The 18,293-nt window shown below is 44.4% G+C and overlaps 2 protein-coding genes and 1 pseudogene across 3 annotated transcripts in view; 1 reads left to right on the plus strand and 2 right to left on the minus strand.

Moving 5' to 3' along the window:
* Window positions 1-1,972: 1,972 nt before the first annotated feature.
* Window positions 1,973-2,950, minus strand: LOC142574828 (sulfotransferase ssu-1-like). The gene has a single exon (XM_075683835.1). It carries the CDS (start codon window positions 2,948-2,950, stop codon window positions 1,973-1,975), a length of 978 nt encoding a protein of 325 aa, XP_075539950.1.
* Window positions 2,951-7,125: 4,175 nt separating this feature from the next.
* Window positions 7,126-8,428, minus strand: LOC142574829 (uncharacterized; annotated as a pseudogene).
* A 3,451-nt stretch (window positions 8,429-11,879) lies between these two features.
* The window catches only part of LOC142576434 (3-alpha-hydroxysteroid sulfotransferase-like), a 37,824-nt gene continuing 31,410 nt past the window's right edge, over window positions 11,880-18,293 (plus strand). The window contains exons 1-2 of one of the 2 annotated variants that reach the window (XM_075686567.1): window positions 11,896-12,048; window positions 14,269-15,337. In XM_075686567.1, coding sequence (XP_075542682.1) covers window positions 14,280-15,233 — 954 coding nt within the window. In that variant the 5' untranslated portion in view covers window positions 11,896-12,048; window positions 14,269-14,279 and the 3' untranslated portion in view covers window positions 15,234-15,337. Of the gene's footprint in view, window positions 12,049-14,268; window positions 15,338-18,293 lie in introns of those variants that run through there. The other variant, XM_075686565.1, reaches the window with a different exon arrangement.

The raw sequence follows: 18,293 nt of genomic DNA on the forward strand, positions 1-18,293 counted from the left end.
ATATCTTCAACATATATTGTGTGTTTGATGCCTTCAATCTCGAGAAGCTTTCTGCGTAGGTCGACCATGGCTATATTGAATAAACAGAAAAAATGACCACCCCCTGTGGCGTGCACGTCTCGCCAAATTCCAGCAGTGGCGACTCGAGATTGGATACCCGGAGGGTAGCCTCCCTATCTGCTAGTTTTAAAATCTCTCGCCTACATTAAGCCGAGATATCAAGGCTAGGACATGCGAATGTAGAAAATTATCGAAGGCCTTTTGCAGACCAAATCCCAAAACGGCCCCAGTATCGCTAGAGTCGTCGCCTATGATTTTATGCCTAATCAGTTTCATAGTATCCTGTGTGGATAGGCCCGCGCTGAATCCAATCATGCTGTAGGGGTAAATGTCGTTATTCACCAAGGTCCTGCAGATCAGCTTGAGGACCACATTCTCAGCTACCATACCCACACAGGATGCATGCAATATGGGCCTCAAGTTGTCAACGCTATGTGTTTTGCCAGGTTTGGGGATGAGAACAGCGAGCGCAGCCTTCCAAGGCAATGGGATGGTTTCATTCCTCCAAATTTCTTTAATTTCCTCAGTGATGTGCGCGATTCTTTTATCATGCACATTTCGCAACGTCTTGTTCGAGATGCCATCAGGCAGCGGTGAGGAATTACCATTGAGTCCATGTACACCTCTACGAATTTCTTCAAAGCCAAACTCCACATCCAAGTAGAAATTGGCCTGGCCCTGGTAATCGGGATGCACGGGAGACAGCCTTGACCCGATTGAGAGATACTTGTCAGCAAGCATTCGGTTTAACTCATCCTCGGAGGTCATTCGTGCCGCCTCATGTATGGTTCTGCCAATGGCCTACCTCTGATTAGACTTAGTGCTCTCGTTAATCACGTGCTTAAAAAAGTTCCAAGTTCTACTGTTGTGCATCTGACCATCTATGAAATCGCAAACATCGTCCCACTGCTGTTAAGGGAAGGTTATGCAATGCTCCTCAATGTGTTTCTTAATATCAGATAACTGTTTGCGTAGCCTATCATTAAGTCGCTGACTCTTCGATCTCTTGAGGATGAACTGTTTAGCTTCTAAGAGATGGGCTAACCTGCGGTCCATTTTCTCAACAGGAAGGTTGATGCAGATCTTCGAGGTTGCACGCCGAACGTCCTCTTGGTCAGTATTATTCGGAAATCCGTCACTACGGCGTGACTCATAATCTGATGGTAATCTTGACACATAAAACCCTATAATTTAATAAAGTCTATAATCTTTCATTGTATTTGAGATCTATCATCAATGTTCCCATGCTTAGTTTCTGCACAGTCACATAATCCTGTGGCATAGCACGGCCAGTAAAGTACTTCTCGAAAACTTTAGCATTTGGGGACAACTAGACATTCAGCGAAATAAACCCTGTACTCTCCACGCGAATCCTGCGCACACTAAAAACACTCTTTAAAATTAAGGCATGACTACACGTTCACTGAAAGAAGCTTTTACGATAACAAATTTAAACCGAAAACAGAACGCTGACCAAAATTTACCGATCAAGCGCGGCGGCCTCTAAATATATTTTAGGTGACTAATAAAATCAGCCATCCCACGCTATCTTTCCGAGCTTTCTTTATTGCTTATTCAGTGAACAATGCGTAACACAAGCTTCCCATCAGTAGCTCTGAATATTAACCTATTAGCATTTCCACCAAACGACAGAGATCAGTCGCGCGCGGTCGAACATAGCAGCGATAGAGGAAGGCACTTATGAGTTCTCTGCAAAAAAAAACAATATTACTTTCATATGATGTACTACTATCTACTTACTCTGCAATCTTGGATAATGCCATTTTATAATCTTTGTGCTCGCTCGGATCTAAGTGGACATATCTGTAGATGTTTTTGTAGCAACCTATGGAATTTTTATAGTTGCTACGTGCGACGGGACTGTATACACGCAGACTGCCACCAACCTACATTACTCACCATCTCGCATGAGATCCTTTGTTTCCCTTACAATGTCCTGCCACAAATCCATAACGTCCGAGCCGCTGGTTTTCTCGGTAATTCTAGCCTCCATATTACGCAGCTGGCTTTTTGTGAAGTAGTGCCTCCACCCGCCTACTACGCCGTTTCGAACGAACGAATACTTCCTTTTGTCACCCTGGTATCCGACATTGGCGTAAACTTCGCGACCCTTCAAGAGACTCTTCATTGCAGGATTCTCCTTTCCCGCTAAGTCCAGAACAAGCACATTTCTCATGCTCTCTACTGTCGACCTCTCCAGCAGCGTGCGGAGCAGATGTTCGTCGGTTTCCAGAGCTCTGCCATATCGTTCGCCAAGGAAATAGGCAAGCTTAAGCACCACCGAGCGCAAGTCCCTCTTGAGCTGCTCGTACGTGACGAAAAACACGTTAGCTTCTTCTTTCAGGGCGTAACCGGCCAAGAGGTGATCGAAGTAGTCACCGTAGCCGAAGTCGCCTCTCAGAAACGAGGCGAGAAACTCGTCGAACGTCCCATCTTGGAAATGAAACGGACTGAGAATCGACGCGTGGTGGTAGAAGGAGACGCAACAGTCCCAGGGGTTGCGTGCCACGTACACGTACTTGGCGTTTACGTTGAGACGATTCTTCGTCGGTGGGTCCAAATGCGTCATGAGCGCTCTGTACGGAAGTGTCTGTACACCATTGTACGGTTTCCAGTCATCGACGCCGGCGTACTCGAGAGATCGGCCGCTGCTCAAAAACTCTTGATAGCTCCTGATGGGCCGCCCTTCGTTGAGAACCAGGAGTGTCAGGTACTGCATCCAATGCGTCCCGCATTTCGGATAGGACATCTGCAGGATGTCTCCCTTCGCTGGCGTGAAGCGCAGGGCTTTGCTCAAAATCTCCGGCTGGACGATAGGGGAGCGGCGGACGCCGTCGATGACTTGATAATAAGGCGACCTCAGACTCATCGTTGTCTGCGTCACGAATAAATGCCAGGCACTGACGCTACGCAATCTTGCAATGCTTGCCTAGTCCGTGCACATAGGACACGGGCCTGTCGACTGAAGGAAGTTAACGAAGCAATAGCGAATAATAATCGCGAAAGCAGGGGGAAAGATAACAAGAACCCTTGATGAGCCTTCTTAGCAAATTCAAATATCTCTGTCATTTGGACAGCTCCTTAATGCACGACTCGAGCAAAAGCCATTGTTGCCGGGGCTGTTATCACCGTTATCCAGCAGTCTATGGCTGCCACTAAAATACAGACGTCTGGCCTCCTTTCCACTCCTGTCGACATTCTGACCTAAATCACATGCGCCGCTAAATGATAACCTACGCGCCAGGCTTTCAGTGCTACAGCTCGCCGCCCACGCCGCAATCGTTTTGTCGATTTAAGAGGAAGCTTCAGATCGGGGCCAACTCCGACACGGCCTATTCAAATATATGTAAAACGCCGAAACGCATTTCGGAGATAACCCCAAGCCTGATTTTTATGAAATTAAGTGCATTTAAGAGAGATAGGCAAATTGTAGTGAATGTTTGTAGCGGAATTCCTATTAAAGGCCCGAATTTTGTTAAACTATGTTTCCAAAAGTGGATACCCGCCGTGTTTGCTCAGTGGCTATGGTGTTGGGCTGCTGGGCACGAGGTCGCGGGATCGAATCCCGGCCATGGCGGCCGCATTTCGATGGGGGCGAAATGCGAAAACACCCGTGTACTTAGATTTAGGTGCACGTTAAAGAACTCCAGGTGGTCGAAATTTCCGGAGTCCTCCACTACGGCGTGCCTCATAATCAGAAAGTGGTTTTGGCACGTAAAACCCCATAATTTTTTTAAGTGGATAGTTCCAAATAAATAGAGGCACGCAGTTCACAAATTAATAGCTCTTCATCATGAACAGATGTCGCAGTTCTGTAAACAGCATCAACTAGAGGACAAATTCGATATGTCAATCAACGTGAATTCGGCACGTTGCGTGCAACGATTCTCCGAAAGCTCTATTTCCATATTGCTATTTTTCATTATTCATGTGTATTATACCAATTCTGTTTACTCTTTATGCACTATTAGATGAAATTCCCAGTATTCCGATATCCTTTTTTCATTGACGAGCTGGAGTTGTGAACTTGATAGTTTTGTTTTCTAAATATTTTCAATATTTGCCAGTTTTTAGTAAAAGATTGATGACTTGAATAAAAATTTGAAGCCTACAATCAATCAGTGAAAAAGAACGTTTATTATTTACAAAAGTGGTACATGTTGGGTTGAATATGCAGAAGGAGGTGCCATACCTCAAGGCTGGCAGGGGACCTCATGTTCTGAGATGCATAAAGAGAAGTGAGTAAGCAACATTTCATTTCATTTCATTTATTTACCTTAAAGACCCCACTAGGGGGTATTGCATAAGGGGTGGGTGTATATAAAAAAAAACACTCAAATTTGTTACGACAGGTACTCAGTCACATTGGCAGAAAAAGATGATGGACAGGTGAGAACGACGATATTGCGAGGAAGGCTGTTCCAGTCTTTGGCTGCACGAGGAAAAAAAGATGCTGAAAAATTAACGGTTCTCATAGGTGTACGGGAAACTTGCAGTTGGTGACCAGTGCGAGGAGATATGTATGCGGGTGGTGTTATGTAAGGGGCACTGTTAAGTGATGAATGGTAAAGCTTATAGAATAGACAAAGTGTTGCTATGCGTCGGCGGAGGGATAAAGCTTGCAGCCCAGATTCCGCTTTGAGGGCGGTAACACTGATTTCGTGAGAATAAGATGAGTGAATGAATCTGGCGGCACGATTTTGTACCGCTTCAAGGTCATCTACGACGCATGCTTGATGTGGGGACCATATGGGTGACGCATACTCTAGTTTTGAACGGATAAGTGACTTATAAGCTAGTAATTTAACTTGTTGGGTAGCGTTACGAAGGTGACGTTTCAGAAAACCGAGAGTTCTATTTGCCGATGATATGATGTTTGTAGTATGTGCATGCCATGAGAGATCATTGGACAAAGTAACGCCTAAGTATTTGAACGATGTTACTGCTTGTATAGGTTCATTAGCAATTATGTACGGGAATGTAACGGGGTGCTTTTGGCGAGTAATGGAAAGAAGTTTACATTTAGTCGGATTAAGGGTCATTAGCCAGCGGTCGCACCATTCCTGGACACGGTCTAGATCATGCTGAAGTTTTGCTGCGTCGCAATGATTAGAAACTGATCGGTAAATTACACAGTCGTCAGCAAACATACGGATTTGGCAAGATAAGTGTTGAGGCAAGTCGTTAATATATATTAGAAATAGGAGAGGACCGAGAACAGAACCTTGGGATACACCAGATGTTACAGGAACAGGGTCAGAGGTATGATTATTAACAAGGACGTGTTGGGACCGGTTAGACAAGAATTCCTTGATCCAAATCAGAATGTTGTGGTCCAGGTTTAACTGGTTTAGTTTTAAAAGTAATCGTTGATGCGGCACTTTATCAAACGCTTTTGCGTAATCTAAGAAAATGGCATCAGTTAGTATGTTGGTGTCGAGGTTAACATGCAAGCCATGAACGAAAATGGCCAGTTGGGTCTCGCATGAGAAGCCCTTTCGAAAGCCATGCTGAGATGGATGAAAAAAGTTATTTTTATCGAGAAATGCCATGATATTAGAATAAATGACATGCTCCATGATTTTGCACGGGACGCTTGTTAATGATATGGGGCGGTAATTTAGCGGGGAATCTTTTTTACCAGATTTGTAGACAGGAACAACCTTCCCCACTTTCCAATCATCTGGCAAGTGACCTACAGAGAGTGAATGAGAAAACAAAATACACAGATACGCAGTAATGGTATGTCTGGTGTTCCTTAACAGCTTGGAATTGATTTCGTCGACGCCTGTCGATGAAGAAAGCTTAATGTTATCTAACAAAGATAAAATTCCATCATGAGTTATTGTGATAGCAGGCATAGTAGACAGAGTTTTAGCTGGTGTCGTAAGCAGAGGTGCGCTGGGTTCTTTTGTGAAAACTGTGCTAAAAGCAATGTTGAAGGTGTTAGCGCATTCTAGGTCCCCGATGGTTTCTCCCAATTCGTTGGTCAGAGTGATGGCGCGCGATTCGATAGGGTTGATGACCTTCCAAAATTTTCTCGGGTTATGATTTAACAATTTTGTCAAATCGTTGTTGAAAAATTTGAACTTAGCATTTCTCACAGCAATCAGGTAGGCATTCTCGGCAGCGTAGTACCGCTGCCACGCATCAGACGAGGCTCTCGCCTTAGAAGCACGAAAGAAGCGCTTTTTTCTGCCTTCTAATGTTTTAAGTGCCTTAGTGTACCATGGCTTTTGGCGATTTTCACGGAAAGTAATTTTAGGAATGAATTTGTTGGCCAAGTCCTGTATTTTGTATTGGAATACCTCCCAGCTCTCCTGGAGAGGCATGCTGTAAAATTCGGCTTCAAATAACGGGAAAAAATTTCTAAGCTCGTAGTTAATTGCGTCATAGTTACCTTTATCATATAGAAGGATTGTTTGCCGTTCAAGGCAGAACGAAAACTCGGCGTGGATAACTTTGTGATCACTAATTTCTTGCAGGTAAGTTATATGTGATAAGCTCTCAGGATTCGTAGTTAGTATCAGATCCAAGATATTAGCACTGACGCCAGCAACACGCGTTGGTTCCCTTACTAACTGAGTGAGATTAGCATTCAAACATACTTCTATAAAATCCTTTAATTCTCTGTGGTTCGCACCTGAGGGAGCTAGTTTCTGCCAGTCGATACCGGGATAATTGAAATCTCCGAATAGCAATATATGTGAATTTGGATGTGCAGTACCGAGATCACTCAGAATACTGTTCAGCTCACTTGCAAAGTTAGGTGAAGTATGCGGTGCCCTGTAGCAAACACCAAGCAAAACGGATTGCGCCGGTGAGCGAAAAATTAACCATAACATTTCCAGATCAGAGGCGATGTCTAATGGTGCGCACGATAAATTAGGGCCCACAGCAATCAACACACCGCCCCCTCGAGTGCATCTGCGGTCATTTCTGAAAACTTCGAAACCTGCCAAGTCGGCAAGTACTTCTGTATCAGTGACATCAGGGGTAACCCATGTTTCGGTTAGTATAAGAATGCTGCTGTTTGAAGAAATCATGATGTTAGACACGAGTTCACGCTTAGGTAGGAAACTGCGAATATTTGTGAATATGACAGACAATGAAAGATTATTTCTTGGCATGGTTTGGGGGCGGGTAATCACATTTTTTCGGGCGGACGATTGCTATAACACTTCTCTTACAGTTTCAGATACGCTATCAAACACGTAGCGCTTCGGTCCGATGTGCAGGGTTTTGTAGCGCAGATTAAATGGGGCAGATTGCTTTCTGGCAAATGCAACGAGCTGGCTGCGAGCAATTCGAACTGCACGAGAAAAATCTTCGCCAATACTATAATTGGTACCTTTTAGTTTCCGGGCGCTCGACAGGACAGTTTCTTTTGTTTTGAAAAATGTGAATTTTGTTATTATTGGACGGGGTTTGTCGTTCGAATGACGTCCGAGACGATGGGCGCGCTCTATCTCTTTTGTGTCGATGTGTATATCTAAATGCTCGCGGCAATGTTTAATGATAAGTTGTTCCGATTGTGCGTACGATTCAGGTGTAGTTTCAGGGAGTCCGTAGAATACCAAGTTGTTCCGTCGCGTTCGGTTTTCCGCATCATCAAAACGTGCCTCTAGTTTTGAAATTAAGCGAGTAGCTTTAGTTGCGTCGGCGCGGAGAACTTCTGTGTCTGTTTTAAGTGTTAAAAGGCTTTCGTAATGGCTCTCAAGTTCGGCCATACGTTTGCCGAGGTCAGATACATTTCTGTTTGTCGTAATAACTGAGATTTTAGATCTTGAACTTCAGAAATAAGCTTGGACTGGCCAGTAGATATCTTCTTTAGCTCTGCGAGGATAGCTGCATTATCCGGACCGGGGTTAGTTTCTATATCACCAGAAAGTAGGAGTAACAGCGAAAAGACGACATGAAAACAATCAGCAAGAACAGCGTTAAGCCACTGTGGGCTTGGCAGCTGTACTAAGAAGTAGTTGTTAGACTTTTTGGCAAAGAGGCTGAAACGTTCACCAACCTGCATTACGAAGACGAAAGGATTAGTGGCCTGCGCAGTGGCAAAGCCGCCAAGCCCACAAAGGGCCACTGGTGGCTGCTCCTGTTTTATAGCTGGCCCTAGTAGTGATGTTGGATGCGATGGCGCTTCCCATTCTGCTGCGAGGGACAGACAATCCAAGGACGAGTGTGTCGTTCCAAAGACGGGTGAAGCGATGGCAGTGGCTCGTTGACGGGCGCCTGATACATCCAAGCTGAGATGGGTTGGTAAAGATGAAGGTGCAGTCAGTGGCGTAGTCGCCAGTCCAGGAAGGAAAAGACACGCGATGAATGGTCCGAGCACCTGCATTACGAAGACGAAACGATTAGTGGCCTGCGCAGTGGCAAAGCCGCCAAGCCCACCCAATGAAATGAAATGAAATGAAATGATGACTTCTGATCATACCATGGTGATGCTATGCGGGGCGCACGAATGGCTTTGGGGAAAATACAGAGGAGAAAGAGTGCCGACTTCCAACTTCTACCCCAATATCCCACCTTGAGGATGATTACTTAGCCAGGTTGACGAACAATCACGGGTACGTGCTATATAGGCGATTTGGCGGGTCTTTTTTATCCCTGCTTCTTTTTATCTTTCAGAAACCAGCGTATATATATATATATATATATATATATATATATATATATATATATATATATATATATATATATATATATATATATATATATATTGCACTTCTGTAAAATTACAATTAGTGGTAAGTCAGCGATATTATCCTCTGTATTTTTTCCTAAAACTGTTCAGGCGCTCCGAAAAACACCGCCATGTACTATTAACAGCTCGCCCCAGATTTCAATCTTTCACTCATGCAATAACTTTATAGCCCCTGGGTATTCGTGGTTTATGTGTAAAAATATTTCGTCAAGAAAATTAAGGTAACGATTTGACAGAAACAGGAGACGTTTAACGCGCTTTCATTCGCTATAGTTACGAAACCGCGACCTAAAGCGTAGACCAGTTTGTATCTGTCCAGTCTATCATTCACTATATTTACGAAACCGCGAACTAAAGTGTACACCAGTTTGTATCTTTCCCGTCTATTTGAAAACAAATCTGAAGGATCCAACAAACGATTATTTATTTATTTATTTACTTATTCATTTATTTATTTATTCATAGTACACTACATAGACGCACTAGAGGAAGAACACAGTACAGCAAGCATAAACATACGAAAATATACACAGGCGGCAGTTATAGATGTAAAGACAATACACAGAAATCAAAGGAAAAAAATGTACAAGCAATAATGCATTTTACAGCTTAATACGCGAGAACTATCACTGAACACTTGTCTTTATTTTTAAGAAAGCAGGTACCAGGTTTTACCAAGCTAAACTAGGCGTGGATTGTTTCTGCTAGTTGTCGTATAGATGTCCGAGGCGTAGAGGTTCCTTCAGTAATCACTAGAGGGAACTGTGGCGCTAGAATCATTAGCCACCATGGAAATGATGGTAAGTACACCGATTTGTCTTATCTTCGTGCTTGTGGATCCAGGCGTCATTGTAGCTTTGTGTATTATGCTTTATGTGCCTTCACTGCGGAAAATTTCAGAGCGATCTATACTTTTCGAAGCGCAGAAGACACTGTGAACACGCACAATGGCTACTAATTGCGACGGTTCAACTTGTCCCGGTGGCCAAATCTACGCGTGTAATCCGTCTGGCGGCACTGGCTTGCTAGAGATAAATGTCGCTTGTCGATGCATATGTCGGTGGCGTAATGGTTTCAACACCGGCTTTTGTCCTAGAGATCCGCTGTTCAAATCCTGCAGCCGGACTATTCTAATAATGTTTCTCAATTATTAATTACGCAGTGCATTGTTGCAAATGACGCGTTTACAAAGTCATCAAGCCTTTTGAAGCCAGAAGGACAAAGTTTAAGCAAATCCACCTACTTTTCATATTGCAACGGAAGTGCTTGTTGGCCTAGTTGGTGCATGCTGAAAGACGTGTTTTTGGCGCAAGTTGAAACACACACAAAAGGAATACACATAGAAGACAACACTGGGGAAGAAGAAGAAGAAGAACAAAACTTTATTCGGAGAAAGAACTTCGTTGCCCCTAAAACGGGGTAACGCCGTGTGGTCGGGCCCCTATTCCAAGGCACCGCTGGCCCTCGCCATCCTTCCTGCCCTTCGGACGAGCCTGAGCTGATCCCCGAGGGCAGAGCTGGATAGCAATGCCTCCCAGCTCGCTCTCGTGTTATCTTCTTGTTCTTCTGTGTGAGCTGTGCACTCCCATGTGATGTAGTAGAGTGTTGGTGTGCTCCCACATCACGGGCATATGTCCTTGTATGCTGTTGGGTAGTATATGTGCAATTTATGTAGGTTTATGTATGTGTCCGTTTGGAGCCTGCGTAGCGTCGCTGAGTCCACGGCTGAAAGGCTCCTATGCGGGGCTGGGTAGAGCCTTCTCAATTCACTGTAGTGTTGCAAGATCGCTTTATAACTTCGATCAATGGGTGTCGGGTCCTCCACCATGTTGCCATGGGCAGCTCGGCAATTAGTGAAACCTCGAGCCGCCTCATCTCCATGGAGGTTCCCAGTAACACCCTCGTGTCCCGGGGTCCATGTTATCGTTTGGCTCTACCTGACGTCAAGGTCTCTGTTGATTTCGGTAAGTATCCGGCGTGCCCTAGTGCCGATCTGTCCCCTCTGATAGTTCTGCATGCGGCCTGAGAATCTGTGACTATTGTTAGTGGAGCATTGCGCTCTATGCCTTCTCTTATAGATAAGGCGAAGGCTATCTCTTCGGCTTCTAAAATGGTTGCTCGGGAAACCGAAGCACAGGCCGTGATTTTCCCTTTACGGTTTACGACAACTGCCACCATGTTCTTTGCGTTGGCCCGATATGGTGAAGCATCCGTGAATCGTGCAGTGTCCAAGTATTTTGTTGTTTTGTCTTTGTATTCTGCTCTAGCTATTCTCCTTCCCGCGTGTAATCTCGGATCCATGTTTTGTGGTATTGGTGATACCCCATACAAAGCTCTACTCTGGCAACTAATTTAGTTTGGGTGGTAACTCAGGAATATATATACACATACACGCATGTGCAGGCTGCTAACGAACCTATGTTATCCAGTGGTCGAATAATCTCGTTTCCGATTTGTAGAGCGAGACGGATGTATTGCTAATGGAACTTGTACCTTTCTTTTCTATATAATAAGCTTCCATTAGCTGTTTGATTTCTGCTTCTACGAAGAATCTTAATCTCATGAAAACGTGGTTTGCTCATGCAGGCCTTGCAGTGGGCTGGCAAATATGCCACGCCATCTTCCTGGGTTACCGCCCAAACTAAATCAGTTAGAAGTGCCGCCCATGTTGTCTTCTATGTGTTTTCCTTTTGTGTGTAGTTTAACTTGCGGCAAAAACATGTCTTCTACTTCCCATAACTTTTATGCTGCCTCAACCGCTCCCAACGCAGCTCCCTACAACCTAGTGCTACAATTCCCGCTGGCAATTATTGCATGGAACTGTTATGGTACTAAGCGCCGATTAAGTATCCGCCAAAGTAACTACATACGCACGTTTATAGGGTTTATGATTTCACGGTCGGTAAGCTACAAGGTTTGTGCGCATTCGGTGATAAGCAACTCGCTTGAGCAAACATAGACTATGGGTGCACAGGCGCCTCCGCTAGCGGTCGCCACAATTTATTCTTTCTTTAGACGGGGTAGCGTCCGAGGATCGCGCCCATTGTTTAGACGCACCTTATCTTCTTTCTCTTGGCGTCACTCCCAAAGCGTTTGTTCCATCCTGTGCGTGCCTCAAGAGTGTCGCCACTTCTGCTGATGCAGAGTACGGCACCTGACTAAGCCTCATCGAACGCTTTCGAGCGCGATCTATCACCGCAGGCCATTTAGAACGTTTGGCTGCCCTGACAGTTCGTCCACATTGAGGACCGAAGGTAGGAGACATCTTGCTGTTCTTCGTGTTATGGTTCTGGTCGTTTATGACAAAATACAATGCTTCAGTATGCATATGGTACAGCTACAGGGTTAAAGTCCAATACGAAAGCCTTATCGATCATCTGTCATCTGCCGCAATTACGTGCACACGGACTGTAACCTTTCACTGTTAGGCTTGTACGCTGCTAGGTTACTAAGGGTGATACATGGAAGAAGGTGCGTAGGGGTGTCTTAGAGCATACAGCTATAAAGTTACCTTCCTTGAACTTCATCAATCAGTCAAGCCCGTTGCAGAGTTCTGAGATGCTATGGCAGTGATGACCATTTAAAGTAACGAGGCAGCCTGCCTTCTTGCGTCTTACTGTCCCCAACTTCTAAATTTAACGTGCTGCTAAGCAAGACCGGTCTTAAATTGCTTTAGAGGAGGTGAACACGAGAAAAGTCCCAGTAAAAACATGTTCGCTTGTTCGAAGCTTCGTTCCAATTTCAGAATCCCGACGCCTAAAGTAGATTGGTTGGCAAGATCTTAATTCATCGCGTTTTATTCTCTCACCCGTTATACTTAATGTAGGGCTGCGATAGAGGCTCATTTATTTCCACTGATTCGTGTTTTTTACATGGTTTGTGATAAGACGTCGGAACAGAACCACCTTTCTCGAAGACAAAAAGTGATGTAGAAGCAGTGACCAGGCGTTTTAGTTCTCGTTTTTTTTTCAACAATACGGCTTCGTATTCTACACAAGTGCTTTATTTCAGTTATCTGATATGCGCTCAAGTCAAAGTGGTCGATTCCTTCTCAACAACTGGTGTTTCCATATTAATGTATACCGGAGTATGAGACGCACCTTCGCAAAGAATTTTTCTTCTTAGCAAATTTCTCTGTAGCTCAGTTTCTTATTGCATCTCGTTGTTTGTGGAAATTATTTGTCACTATTCGAACATACAATGTCCTCAAAGCATAGTTGCGCCGTAGTGCTAACACACTATCGAACAAGGTGAATCCGTTCTACGAAAATGTGTACAATGGGGGGAGGTATATGAAACGAAAAATCTCCATTGGTCCGAATGTAGATGCTACAAAGGTCCTGTGTGATGCACGTTAGCGAAACAGCAAGAATTTCAGCCAGTAATTTTTCTCGGACACTGTCGTTTCAACATATACTCTTCAAGGAATCATCAGAAGAAATGAATACGTTTATAGGCTTCATCGTTTATTTTTAAGCAAAAAAAAAACACGAAGATTTGCCACTTTTGCGCATCCCTAACCTCCCGAAAATTTCTCAAAACAGAAAAAAAGGATGCGAGAACAAGATGAAAATAACACATAAAAAATTATTTATCTAAGAACACTGGACAGACACAACTCACAAGCACGTAACTACCATCACGGGTATCACCACCGGCAGCACGACTTAGTCATCTGGGACAGCTTTTTCACCACATTGGGGAAATATCACCCGAAAACTGGCTCATGGATTCACTGAGATGACTGTATAATACTTCGTGACTATTCAGACCCACAGCGCTGGAGAAATCCGCCTCGTATGCGGTAGGGCCTAAATTGGAATCTCGATGCCGCCGGAAGCCTACCAGCGTTCTCTAATGGGTAGAAATATACCGCAACCTGGCTCTCAGTTGTTTATATGGTTTCTCTTGTCAAAAGAGGGCCATATAGATTTGGGGGGGGGAGGGGGGTTCAACAAGCCTTATTCTCCCCACAGCTTTCGTGAAACAGTGGATCATCGGACACTGCTGTGGGAGGCAGACAAGCGATGCCGCCGGGTACTAACCAGTAAAATATGTACAAGCGTACTCTCGCCAGGTGCTCGGCAATTGCGGGAGTTACAGGATCTCGGAAGGACACCCACCTATTGGGAAATTGGCAGCATGGGACGAGCAGAATATAAACGTCCAAGAGGCAGGCCGTGCTACACCTCTATCCATAAGAAAAACCGGTAGGTTTTCGGCAGCACCAGGATTCGAACCCAGTACCTCCCGCATACGAGGCGGGCAATCTGCCATTTCACCACCGCTTCATTAGTGACGCCATTTGGGGTGGCTACTTAGTCCAGAAACTGCAATTCGAGAATCGACGACGCATCTTAAATGGAAATCACTGAAAGCACGATGAGAATGTGTAGATAAAGTATCTGAAACACATTTTACCATATCTTGTGAGTGCTGGGGTAAAGTAATTCAATGCTGTTCTAATTTTTCAGAAATCGCCACTATGCCGGGACAGAGGCCCTATCGCCAAATAATCGACGGCGTGCCCAGGTGTCCTCTACTCAATCCAGAAATCTTTCGCAAAAGCTTTCTTTTTCGTGCCGCAGATGGCGATGTCGTTCAGAGCTCGTTCCCTAAAAGCGGCACGCACTGGATCCAGTACATCACGCAGCTCATTGTCAGAAAAGGGGAGGCGATCACTACGCATGCGGACTTTGCCAGCAACCTCCGCTCTATCGAATACATGGGTTGCGATGACTGGAAGCCAGCTCTTCCCCTGAGACTTCTCATTACACACAACCCTCTAGAGCGTGAGACCATGAACGAAAAGGCAAAGTACGTCTACATCGCTCGCAACCCTTGGGACGTCTGTGTCTCACTTTTTCGTATGGTAACAGACCTGATTGCCTACCGCCTTGAGGATGGCACTTTTGAAGACTTATTTGAGGCGTTCGTGGAAGGTGACCTAGGTTACGGAAGCTACTTTGACCACGTAACAAAGGCCTATGCTCTGAAGGACGAACCCAACGTATTCTTTGCCACCTATGAGGAACTCAAGAAGGACACCCGAAGTATGGTGCTGAGGCTTGCTCATTTCCTGGGAGAGGCTTACGGCATGCACCTTGAGAACGACCCCCATTCGCTCCGAAACATTCTAGAATGGTCCAGGCCTGAGCACATGAGGCGCGTCATGGTTATGAGTCTGCAGGCTAATGATAATCCACAGTTAAACGAGCTGTTCTCCAGAGACAACGTAAAGAGCAAGCTGGGCTACGAAGGAGACTGCAACAAGTACTCAGTTGTGAGAGAAGCGAAGGTTGGAAGCTGGAGGGATTACTTCACATCGGAGATGCTGAGCCATCTCGAGGAAAAGATAAGAGATCAAGGTGATAAGGCTTCCTTCATTACACTATGGAGCGACATACGTCAAGAAGCAATCGATCTGTCTAAACGTTAAGAATCGTATTAACCATTCATTAAAACTCACTCCACGTCCTGGCATTTTTTGCGAACAATGGTACCTATGATGCTCCTAAAGAATAAATTAGTTTCTCGATTTCTCGTGGCGATCAATTATTGCTACTTTTGACAACCTTGCTATAATGTCGACGGTGGATGATTGGGTTTTGTGGTAATTCATTCTAGTAAATGAACAGTGTGAAGGCTCATATAAAGATGTTCCTTAGGTTACTTACTTTTCATAAAGAATGTTTCTCCGGCTGCTATTCGTCAACATATTGCATAAATTTGTCTCATTTGAGAATAAACGGACTGATGGAATTGAGCGTTTGCCTTCGTGTCACTAAGACCTTTTTTTTTACTTCACGCTGCTCCCTATTAGGTAAGTGCCGTGTTGTAGTTTCTGCGCCTCGTCAGATGAAATTTTTAGCAACAGCCCAACGTTTAGCGCTACCACAATACCGAATTTGAGCCTAATGTCTACAGGTGTTATACTCGAGCAATTCATAAGCGCTCTTAAAATGTCGAAAAGAAATAAAAACACATACACCGCTGGCAGTTATCTCTAGAACAGGAAAAGAGGCACAAGAAACACTTTTCAATATTATCCTACAGCGTTGATTTAGGCGCACATTTCACAGGTATGTGCTCATAGCCGTATTATAGCCCATTATTTTGGCTCCTCGTTCTCGCATTCCATGTCATTATTTATCTGCGTCACATGAAGCGACGAAACGAAGCATCAGTATAAACCCGCAATTGTTACGGCAAAACGAAAGAGATTAAGTAAATTTAGTCTTTTATTTTAGAACACGATCGACGACAAACAGGAAAGGGGGCGGTCCGTCTGATTAAGCGTCTATCGATGTCTTCAGCGCTTTTATCACTCTCCCTTTTGGTAGGGAATGAGTAGAAAAGGGAAAGGAAAATTGAGGACGCTTAGCCACTGTAACACCGCCGTCCTACCCTGTAGTGTTGTAAAGGGTAATTTAAAATTAAAAGTGATGGAAGGAGCCGAATAGTTAGTTTTATCAAGAGAGAAAAGAAACACGTCGAAAAATTGTGCACACAATCCCATGCAGTACGCGAACGCTTAAAGTACGTCACTGAGTCAGCAGGACGTCAAGAAATACATCAGTGAAGTTCAGGCCTGCATTGAAGTGCGTTTAAACACAACCAGGTCTCGAGGTTCTTCCCTGTGACGTTAAGCAATTGCCTAAACTACCCCTGCACCGCCAAAAAGATATTTATTTACAGACTGTGACGTACTAAGTCTATATTTAGGTCATCTAACCGCACAGAATCGTCAGTTGTTGCTGCTGGTCTAACGCGCTGGTTCTGGTGTTCTACTTCTAGTGTCTCGACTCTGGCGGCCCCGATGCCTTCACATGGCATAAAAGGGTCTGTTGGATAATTTACCCACTCTCATGTTCACGTACCACGCGATGACTGCGGTTAAAGGTTCATTTACATCCACTGCAATGGCCACAAATTGCACTGGCTAAACCAGCCAGCTCCAAGTCTAATACAGCTGGGCAGCTAAACAGCCGCCACCGTAGATCAATTAGTAGGGTCTTGCAGGCGTAATGCTGCACATCTAGCTTCTAGCTTGGGCTCCCAGTGGCGGCGACTTGGCTTTTCGCCCATTTTCATATTCACTTGCCATTTTGTTTCGTCCTCTCTATTAAACACTACAGTTAATTTCCCCCATGGTCTTCTTCACTTAAGCGTCTGCTGGCTTGATATAGTTGTAACTGTCAAAAACATGGAGCCCCCTCCGATTCTCTTTGTCTCGTTCAGTGCATTGAAAAATACGTTTGGCCCCTTCTTCGCAAATGGACCACGACCTGGCCGAGCACAGCACCGCCCTTCACCAGAATTAAACTGCGCTTCAGTAACGCTCATCGGTGAAGCCTGTTGTACTTGCATTGGTACCGTGACTGCCTCCTTAGAAAGCTTTCGCTCAGAAATCACCATGAATTTTCATTGAAGCCCAGTTACCACTTCAATTGAAGCATGGGCTCGTATCCACATTCGTAAGCCTAGGCTGAGTATCGAGTGAAATAAATTACTAGAGTGTAAGGGCCAAAGTTAAGGAAAAATGAGATGGGCCTATGGAAATGCAAATGTAACACTTTGCAAAAGTTGCGATATGCATGTTTTCTAAAGGTGCAATTATGAGCAAACGCAACAGCCACAATTGACAATTGCAGCTTCAACCATTTCTCCGCTTTCAGTGCGAGATCTGCAAGAATAGAAATTTTGCTCTCCCTGCATTCAGATATTATGGCTGACTATCTTCAGACGGCGCTCTTCACACTGGACCTACATAAAGGCGTAGACACTGGACCTACATAAAGGCATAGTGAAGAAAACACTCGGGCGAGCTGTGTTTATTACTGAATACTTTTGCTGCACTGTTTTTAGTTTAGTAACTTGAGCTGCTCTCTATCCCCTATCATATATTATAGAGTACTCCATCGAACGACCTTGTTCTTATTATTAGTGGAAGCTGAGAATTTGCCTACATTTCGTTTTTTATGATGTACCAGTATTAGACCTTTGGAAATCGCTTTATCTTATCACTGACGTCTTTTTAACCTCAAAGCTGCACTACAGCGACAATTATTCCGATCTCATATTTTAATGTTATTATGTACTTCACAAATCAAGGGCAGTGTCGAATTTCTGTTGAGAGAACTGACAGTGGTTTCAACACTCCTATGTACAATTTGAATAGTTGTTTTATATACATGTACAATGGGGGAATCGCATGCATAACCACAATGAGAGCTTTTAGAGCACTAAGTCTTCGGCTTTCAAACTCAAACACACAGGCAGAATATAAAATGACTATCTCGCTTGCCAGAAACAAACGTTTACCCGATATGCAGCAGTAAACTTTCACACTCAGATGGTATTGGTTTCACGATCACTCCAAGAAGGCATAGAGGCAGTACGCCGAAGTACAAACAATGTTAAACATATTACACGCACTTAAAACACAGAAACAGCGCACACGCGCGATGGTTACTAAAGTACATTCTAGAGGAGAGAC

The sequence above is a fragment of the Dermacentor variabilis genome, chromosome 3 (assembly GCF_050947875.1).
Source record: "Dermacentor variabilis isolate Ectoservices chromosome 3, ASM5094787v1, whole genome shotgun sequence".
Taxonomy (NCBI): domain Eukaryota; kingdom Metazoa; phylum Arthropoda; class Arachnida; order Ixodida; family Ixodidae; genus Dermacentor; species Dermacentor variabilis.